Source organism: Vigna radiata, chromosome 7 (assembly GCF_000741045.1).
Source record: "Vigna radiata var. radiata cultivar VC1973A chromosome 7, Vradiata_ver6, whole genome shotgun sequence".
NCBI lineage: Eukaryota > Viridiplantae > Streptophyta > Magnoliopsida > Fabales > Fabaceae > Vigna > Vigna radiata.
Window position 1 is genome coordinate 37,733,662 of NC_028357.1, and position 9,814 is coordinate 37,743,475.

A 9,814-nucleotide genomic window follows, 5' to 3' on the forward strand; every position below is an offset into this window, starting at 1 on the left:
ATAATTTTACTAATCTTTGTATTGTACATTATATAAACAAAATTATAAAAAATTCAAGAAAAAAAAAATCAAACAAATGTTGCAAGTAGTTGTCAATGACATCTAAATTTAAAATAACTTCATTATACCTTATAATGATGTATTATAATTATAAGTCAACAAACTACATTTACAAAGCAATATAAGGGACTGAATATATTTGCTTCACTCGTTCAAAGCATTTGTTGACAAATGTTTGGATGTCATCAAACTTATTACTTTCATGAGTAAGTATGGAGTCTATGAAATCATATATATTACTCAATTGTGTATTCTTAGTGATAGTATATGTATATCTAAACACAAAACATTTATTTAATATAAATAGCTAAATAAATCAATTAAATATAAAATATGCACCTAAGTCTTACATTATCCATAAAACAATAATGGTATTCAATTTTTTTTCTCCAATGTAAGTTCTAAGACATCTTCCATATACAAGTACATGGGATGTTGTTATCTCTCTTAAATACATTAAGATCCCATGAAACCGGCATTAGTTCATCATTTATGGTGTCAGCAAATTGGTGTAATACACCAAGAGGATTGTTTATAGCTAGAGGAATCTTCTTGGATTTTGAACTTTCCTCTTAATGTGATTGCTTTTACATGGAAATCAATTTAAGTCTGAATATAAATAACATGTAAAGTTAAAAATAGAGTATTGTAAGGTTGGTTTAAGAGTCCATACTAGGGGTCAGAAATAGAACCAACCAAATATTTAGGTCAGGTGAGGAAAGATAAAATGTATATGCCACAGTATATACCTCACTTGTTGGCACAAGAACTAAAGCATATGTTACGAGAACTTCCTTTATCGTGACCTTAACCTCATTGTTTGATAGCTCTATAAGGTGAAGAATTGTTGTTGTCTCAAAGTATTGTTCCCCAAGCCACTAGTGTCCTCCCTATACCATCCTTAACATAGACATGGACGAGTGTCATCCATGTCATCCTCTGATGAGGGATGGAGTTGAACAACTCATTAGAGGATTGAAACATTATAGGCTTAATACTAAACATTATCCTTTGAATAAGTTTAATACTAAACATTATCCTATCACCTTTAAGGGTTTAATACTTTCCAAAATCTCCATATCAATGGATTGAAACAAAAAAAAAAGTTTTACCTTTAAATCTTTAAGTTTGACCTCTTCCTCAAAATCAAGAACAACAAGTAAGTATACCTAGTGTTGTCAAAATGGGTTAGAACCCGTGAACCAACCCGGCCCACTGTAGGTTCGGGTCAGATTCGGTTGAAAAAAAATTGAACTTTTAATTCGAACCAATTTTGAGCTCAGTCCACTAAGAACCCGACTCACTTGGATTTAACTCATGGTGAGTCGGTTTAACTCACCCAGGTTGAACCCGTGATGAGCTGGGTTGGTTCACAAACCTACTTAATTTTACTTTTTGTGCTTGCTTTTGGATTATATTTGGAGTTTAAAATGATTTTCCCAAGCCTACATCTAGTCCTCCTTCAACAACCGGAGTTGAAGGGATTCCACTATATACGATTGAGTTCAACAAAATACAGAGATACCGCTCTCAAAACCAATATAGCTACCCAAGAGATGAACAATCCTCAACCTCTTAATACAAGAGCACTCACAGCCCTTAATCCTTGGCACACCCGCACAAGAACACAATATGAAGGTTGTCAACAAAGAACCTGATCTCTAAGATACACTCCTATAGTGTAGATCAAATCAGAACAGTTATAGCTCACTTTTCTTAAAAGAATCTTGAGTATAAGCAACCAGTGTAGCCTTGATTATCCAAGATCCCTTCTTGAATGCTCCTGTAATCAAAACTCAATGTAAATGTTAGTATTTGAAAATCTTAACAATTGAATATTTTGAAACAGAGCTCAACATGCATATTTATAGGATTTTTGGAATCATGACACAATATAATCGATTAAGGTTTTTATGTAATCTGTTAAGCGTTTGCTTTTGTTTTGACAAATTATCCTGAGCATGTAATTGATTATATAATCGATTAGACAACTTATATAATTGATTACTACAAAGCAGTTTATCCCTCTTAAACATACAAGGTGATATGATGAAATCTAACATATTATATACAATGTTTAATGACTATTTCAACCAAAAATGATATAATCAATATGTTTAAAGCATAATTCATTTATCAATAATAAATTCATATATTAAACACAAATATAATAAAAATAAAATAATTGTTATGTCATTTATTTATTGTGTAAAAAACTATAAAATCATTGTTTTTTTATTATAAAAACTAATATATATATATATATATATATATATATATATATATCAGGCTCAGTCCGAACAAATACAATATAAATAATTTATAATGACTAGATAAATTGAGAATTTATTGAGAATGTTTTGTGGCATAATAGGTAGATCTGAAACTATTGCAAATAGTTAAATAAACAATACTAAAACTTTATAGCCTAAAAATTATCACAGAAAATATTGCAAACTCTGCAAATTACTATTTTAATTAAATTATTCAATTGATGGATGGAAAAAAGTGTACAATTTTTAAATTTAGATTTTGAAAATTTGACTAATTTAAAGTCTCATTGGTAAAATTAAAAGTGTAATCACAAATTTGTGAAATTAAAACTTCGATAATAAAATTTACTAAATGATAAAAATTTAATGATAAAATACGTAATTTAACTATCTGTAAAAAGAAAATTGAATGAAAATTTACAAAATTATAACATTAAATATCTTGAAATTTTATAATCTTAGTTAATTGTTCTATACTGTATAACTGTTTCTGAAATATCCAAAATATATAAGATAAAATCTCACAAACACATTCCGGTGATTGCGCACTGATCCCTCCCACTACCATCCAAATGTAGGTCAGAAGTCAAAAGGTTCAATCAAGCATCGATGACCATTCTGCACGGTCTGATCTAAAAGCAGTATCATAATCACCGTCGACAATCATATTGTTCAGTTCTCAACATTAATAATTATCGTATGTTTTTTCTTCCATCATAAAACATTTTAATTTTTCATTGACGCTTTGAATCCCAACCATAAATAACGTCAAATCCCCCTCTAACACGTAATTTACCTAATCTTAAATAAATAAGATCATGAACAAACTTTCTATCCGAATTTTTTGAGAAAAAAAAAAGAAAGTAAATTTATTTACAGTTAAATTTAATAGAAACTTATAATATATTTTTTATACTTTTGTAATTTGTGCTGAAGTTAGTTCTAAGGGAAGAAAATAATTTTTATTTTTTTGTCTGAAAGTTTTAAGTTTTATTTGGAAAAGTTTGTTGAAATAATGTATAAGATTAATATAGATACGGTGTAGAGTTGACACTTACAGCAGATCGCACCGTGCGATTGTAAGTGCATGTATTATGATGAGGCTCAGCAGCACGGACACCACTGTGTTCGTTTCTTTGGCGCCCGCGAGAAAACTTGAACGAAGAAGATTTTCCTAGCGTGGTGTGCAAAAGTGCGTACACCCCACACACACACTCTCTCTCATCTTTCTCTCTCTAGAAAAAGCACTCAACAAAAATGGGGACACAGATGAATGAGAGAGAGAAAAAGACAGAAGAGGAAGAAGTTGTATAGGGAAAAAAGCGAGGAAGCCGAATCCACCGCAATGCTTCTTCAATTTCTTCAGCTATGGATGATGCTCTGCTTAGCTAGTGTTTCCTGTTCTGCACGGCAAGGTGAACCTCAGCATTCTCCTTCTTCTCTTTTCTCTCTCCTTTATGCGCCATGAAGTGGAGCTTTACTGTTTTCTTGATCAAATTTGGATTGTGGAAATTTCTCAATGCTTTCATTGCTTTGATCTTCAGAGATTAAGAGCAGTAAGCTTGTCCAACCGCTAAAACTTTAAACCGGTTATGACCTCACTTCTATGTTGATGTTATAGCCTTTTCCTTTTGTTTCAAAACTAGGCTATGCAAATGCTATTTTTTTTTTTTTTTACTTATTTAATGATAAGGGGAGTTTATTACAAATAACTAAGTTATTTTAATTATACTAATATTTCACATTGATTATGTGTCTCTTTTATCTGTGTGCATTAACTTAAGCATCAGTAGATATGAAACAGATGTAGTAATTTTCAACAATTTTCTCAGAAAATTTTCCTGTTAGTGAAAGTTTGTTAAACACCATTATTATTCTGAATTTCTGATGAATACTAACTTTTACCGTATTGAAATTTGTCGGGTTTGGTTTGTCTGTTACGCTTTAAATGAGCAATCATGTTAAGGAAACCATTGCATTTAATTCGTTATCATGTAAGCCAAGGGATGGAATTTTTTTTTCGCAGTCTATTGGTAATGGACGAAATTTATGTTTACATTTACCACTGAACAAGCAGTTTTTACATGTTTGTACCTATTATCTTTTCTTAGTGAATCTGAGTGTTAAACTTGCACTTACCATAGAGGATTATTGCTTTCAAAAGCTGTGTATGAATATTTTGTTTTTTCCAATTTTGATTTGGTTCAAATCACTGCAGATCCATTTGCTATGCGCATAAGCTGTGGGGCTCTTCAAAATGTTCAAACAAAACCAACTAATACCCATTGGCGTGAAGATTTTGGCTATACGGGTGGCATAGTCGCTAATGCAACTCGTCCAAGTTACATCACCCCACCACTCAACACTCTACGCTATTTCCCTTTGTCTGAAGGTCTACAAAATTGTTACGTCATTGATAAGGTGCCAAAGGGTCACTACTCAATCAGAATCTTCTTTGGACTTGTTGGTCAGTCTAGAGGTACCATTATTGAGCCTCTGTTTGACATTTCTATTGAAGGCACGCAGATATATTCTTTGAAATCTGGTTGGATCCATCAGGCTGATCAAGTATTTGCTGAGGCGCTAGTGTTTCTTATAGAGGACTCTGTCTCAATCTGTTTCCATAGCACTGGTCACGGGGATCCCGCTATCCTTTCTATCGAGATTCTTCAAATTGATGATAAGGCTTATTATTTTGATCCCCGTTGGAGTCAAGGGTTAATACTTAGAACAATTAAAAGACTGAGTTGTGGTTTTGGGCAGTCAAAATTTGACGTAGATTATGCAGGGGATCCCTGGGGAGGGGACAGGTTTTGGCAACGCATTAAAACTTTTGGTGAGGATTCAGAGTCTAGTCAACCTAGATCTGTTGAAACCAGAATCAAACATGCTTCACATCCACCAAACTTCTATCCAGAAACTCTTTACCAGTCAGCGCTTGTTAGTACTAATAATCAGCCTGATTTAACATATACATTAGAGGTGGATCCCAACAGAAACTATTCTGTTTGGTTACATTTTGCAGAGATTGATTATTCAGTGACTACTGCGGGGCAAAGGATTTTTGATATTGAAATAAATGGTGATATTGCATTCAAACATGTTGACATTGTAGAATTGAGTGGGGATATTTATACCGCCCTTGTGCTTAATACTACTGTTTCTGTTAATGGGAGGACTCTGACAATAAAATTGAAGCCAAAGGAAGGTAATCATGCCATAATCAATGCAATTGAGATATTTGAGGTTATAATGGCTGAGTCAAAGACTGTATCAGAGGAAGGTATTGTGTTTCATCCCTTCTATTTTTACAGTTTTTTCAACAACAGTTCATACTAGTGTTGTATGGTATTTATTGTATTATTAAAGATAACACATTGAATTTGGTAGACAACTCCAATGACTTTGAAATATCCACTATCAAGGTTGGTGTTTGGTCATTGAAGGCGACAGATAGCATTATGTGCATGTGCTTGGAAGCTGTATTGGTCATGTAGAGTTATGCAGTTTCTTTTTATTTTGAATCAACTAATATATGTCAAGAAACTCCAATTTTTGGGAGAGCTTGTCAAAAGTAGACCATGGAATTTATGCTAATCAAACATGTTAGATCTCTTTGTCTCAGTATACTTTTCCTTTACTGACTGCTTTTGGAATTCTTCCTCCTAACCCATATCAGAGACAATATTTATTGATCATATGTTTTATAATACTTCTTCCATTTACTTATTTTCTATTTCATGAACTCCTAGTAGTACTTTAATAGCAAATGCTGCTTTTTGTAATTAGAATGAATATTAACTTTTGCAAGTTTATTATTATCTTTACTCTAGTTAGTGCTTTACAAGCATTGAAGAAGGCGTTGAGGCTTCCACCCAGGTTTGGGTGGAATGGTGATCCTTGTGCTCCTCAACAACATCCATGGAGCGGAGTGGGTTGCCAATTAAACAAAAGTCGTGGCAACTGGGTCATTGATGGACTGTAATTTCTTGTTATCCCTATGTAAATCGTTTTTTGTTTTTTTGTTCATTTGATTCCGTGGTAGCCTATAATGCAGTTCTCTTCTTAAAAATTCTTTTATTCTCTTTCACTTAATCAATTTGTTCGCTGTAGTTGGCACCAAATCCAGAAGTATTTTATGTGTTCAGCTTCAGAGCCTCTAGATTAAGGAAATGGATGCCCTTCCATGAGGGAGAAAAAGAGAAGATTTTTGTGTTTTGGCTGTATGCATTTACATTTGCCCGATCACAGCTTACATGTAAACTAGTTAATATATGGCTTGCTAAAGGCATTCTTTTTAACTTGTTCAGAAAGTGTAACTTAATTTTTACTTTGTTTTCTGATATGCTTTCATTTGGGGGAGTAACCCTTGAATTGGACCTTCCCATTCTTAAATTTCTTTTGGTCAATTTCACTTTCTTAAAAAAAGGTTAAAAGGTCAAGATGAATTGCTCAAAGTTAGACCCCTATATGAAAATAGTTGTCAAATTAATCCCTCTTTGTATGACCGTTGGAGTTAAAACACGTGTGTAGGGATGAATTAGAAAAAGTGTTACATATAAGAATTAGAAATGCTATATTTTAGATCGTGTACATGGGAATTATTTAGTTTGGTACCTTACTGTACTTCCCAGTTATCAAATTAAAAATAAGTATCGCATTTATGGGGTAAAAGTATGTTTTAAGTATTAACCCTAAAAAAGTGTAGAACTACAGCCACCGCTAGCTAAGAGATTGGTTCCACTATGCTACAAAGGCATTGTGGTTTGTGTTGAGAACTGTTGATTTATTAATCACTTTGAATATTCTATCTCAATATATTGGTTTTTGATATATCTAGTTATTGATTGCTTTCTCTGTTGATGAACAGTGGTCTTGGCAATCAAGGTCTGAAAGGTTTCTTACCAGATGACATATCCAGACTACCTAATCTACAAATCTTGTGAGTTCCACATATGTTTTCTAAGTGTTTTGGAAAAAGATATATGCGTAAATATTTATGTCGATGCATGCATGAATCGTGTATGCTAATAATGTGTTGATTACAAAACCAGCTTAGGAATAAGTTCTGAATTAGGAAGTTATAATTCTGTATTAGAAAGTTAAGGACCAATTATTTTTATGTCAGTCCAGGTTAGATTTATATATGTCATGATGAGATGGTGGGGATATATAGGTTGCTTTTCAGATTAACGTAAGATTGTTATTTCTAGCGTTACCTAAATCTGGCCTAAGAACCATATTATTTCCACTATTTGTTTAGAATTTACTTTGTTTATATTTCTTGAGTTCAATAATGTGTCCGACATTTTGGATGCCAAGGACCAGGACGGACCCAAAAGTTGAAGGCTTGGTCCAGTATTTTATATATGTAGGGGATAAGTTACTCTAAGAGTAACTTTGAAAGAGTTCTTCCCAATTTTATCCTGCAGTTTTTTTAAATTAAGTTTTAGTGAGTAACTTACATTTAGACTTTAGTTTTTTAAAATAAATGGTGAGTATAGAGTTACTCTTTCAATTTTTCTAATAAAAATAATTCTTTCAATTTTTAACTCATCTATGAACTGCAGAAACCTGAGTAGGAACGACATCCATGGAGCAATTCCATCTTCACTTGGTACAATAAATAGCCTGCAAGTGCTGTTAAGTAATCTCTTCCTCTTTATCTTATGATATTGTTTTTATTGTTATATGTTTCCAAAAGGTGGAAACTTGTTCCATGAATTGTCCTGGCTTTGACTATCATGTTATTGTCATTTCTGAATTCCATGTAATGATGCAGTGACCTATCCTACAACTTTTTCAATGGATCAATTCCAGAAAGCCTTGGACAGTTGTCGTCATTACAAAGACTGTAAGATTCTTCAATGTTTAACTAACCCATAAAACACATACGAGGACGACAAATCTGTATCAAAATGTCTTCATGCAGGAACCTTAACAGCAACCTCCTAACTGAAAGGGTCCCGGCAACTCTAGGAGGAAGACTGCTGTACAGAGTTATCTTCAAGTATGTTATCAGAGATTAAACTCAGTTGCTGAAAATGATAAGATATTCCTCACGTACATGTTTGTTCACTTTGTTTTTTGCTAAATAACAAATATTTCTAACTTCTTGACTTGGTGATGTCTGCAGTTTTACTGACAACGCAGGTCTGTGTGGTATACCTGGTTTACCTACATGTGGTTCTCATCTTTCTTCCGGTGGTAAAATTGGCATTGGATTAGGGGCTTCATTTGCATTTTTCCTTCTTACTACCTGTTTAGTTTGTTGGTTGAAAAGGCGGCACAATATCCTCCGAGCTCAGAAAATTGCAGGTAAGGGATAGTCCTAAATTGTAGACTACAGTTACACTAACAAAGCATTCTATGTTCTACTTTCACCTCTATTTACCAAGTTTGGGTTTGTTAGAATAATTACTAAGTCTACTTATGTTAGTGTAGTCAGAAGGACTAAAATAGGGAATAGTGTATTGGGTTATCTGTAATTATTGTACCTAACAGTGGACAGCTCCTTGACCTTCCATCTCCCTGTTGTATCAACTGTTTATCAATATAAATAGTAGAACATGAGAAGGGTCCATTAAGTCCTTTAGAAATATATTTCTTTGTTTTAATCTCAAGTGGGTCTATTTAATTTTTGTAGAATAATCATTTGAATTATCTTGGAAAGTTTAAGAGATAATAGGTTATTGACAATGTACAAATTTTGCACCGTCATTCAATCACACATAACATGTATGTATGGTAAACTGGTTAACTTCTATAGTAAATACTTTCAAATTACCAATTTAAGATGTTATGCACTGTTGTTACCTATGGATGTATCTCTGTTCTTTTACTCAAAGTTTACTGCCTAGTACTATATTTAATCAGTCTAACTTGTTGGCCCGTTTTATCAATATGTTCTTTAGTAACTCCACGGATGACCTTGAGAAGCAATAAGCATTAAGAGTGTTGAATTTAAGTCTGTTCTCCTTTGTTCTTGCAGCAAGAGCAGCCCCATATGCAAAAGCAAGGACCCATTTTTCACGTGATATTCAGCTGACAAGGCATCATAATAATTTTGGCAAAACCTCAACAGCAGCTGAGAATGGACCTATTTTACTTTCATGATGGCATCTCGTCATTCTTATTCACTTTATTGGTATTATTCCTCCTTTTCCTGCCATGAAAGCGTTTATTTTAGATTGCAGAATCGCTCTGCTAATGTAGATGAATGGCAGTGTAATCCGATCGATCTTTCGATGGTACTAGTCCTCCATACTGTGATTACTCCAGATACGAAGTTTATTGAGACAATGAACATCTTACAAGCAGAACTCGAAAAGCTGTAAATCAGAAAATTTTGTTCATTATCGTGTCTACTTCAGTTTTCGCCCCTTTTGGGACTAATTAAATGTTGACTCTGTATCCTCTGGGATGGAATTTCCTGTAGCTGAGATACACAATCAATATATCTGTGTATTTTTCTCTTGAAA

The 9,814-nt window shown here is 33.2% G+C and overlaps 1 protein-coding gene across 3 annotated transcripts; it reads left to right on the forward strand.

Annotated features, from left to right (window-relative positions):
* The first annotated feature begins 3,454 nt into the window (after nucleotides 1–3,454).
* LOC106769419 (putative leucine-rich repeat receptor-like serine/threonine-protein kinase At2g14440) lies at nucleotides 3,455–9,814 on the forward strand. 3 transcript variants are annotated; one of them, XM_014655031.2, is made up of 9 exons: nucleotides 3,463–3,748; nucleotides 4,552–5,616; nucleotides 6,167–6,314; nucleotides 7,204–7,275; nucleotides 7,904–7,975; nucleotides 8,116–8,187; nucleotides 8,266–8,343; nucleotides 8,470–8,651; nucleotides 9,325–9,814. In XM_014655031.2, the coding sequence occupies exons 1-9, from the start codon at nucleotides 3,607–3,609 to the stop codon at nucleotides 9,447–9,449; spliced, it is 1,956 nt and encodes a 651-aa protein (XP_014510517.1). In that variant the 5' UTR covers nucleotides 3,463–3,606; the 3' UTR covers nucleotides 9,450–9,814. The 3 variants fall into 3 exon arrangements, 1 of the variants encoding a protein (XP_014510517.1); XR_002668688.1 differs by lacking the exon at nucleotides 9,325–9,814 and having other exon boundaries at nucleotides 3,456–3,748; nucleotides 7,904–7,980; nucleotides 8,470–8,509; XR_002668687.1 differs by lacking the exon at nucleotides 9,325–9,814 and having other exon boundaries at nucleotides 3,455–3,748; nucleotides 7,904–7,980; nucleotides 8,116–8,343; nucleotides 8,470–8,515.

Coding starts and splice junctions, on each gene's coding strand:
- LOC106769419 (XM_014655031.2), top strand. CDS start 3,607: ATGAGAGAGAGAAAAAGACAGAAGAGGAAGAAGTTGTATAGGGAAAAA. Junction 6,315..7,203: donor AACTGGGTCATTGATGGACT/GTAATTTCTTGT, acceptor GTTGATGAACAG/TGGTCTTGGCAATCAAGGTC. Junction 8,188..8,265: donor TTGTCGTCATTACAAAGACT/GTAAGATTCTTC, acceptor GTCTTCATGCAG/GAACCTTAACAGCAACCTCC.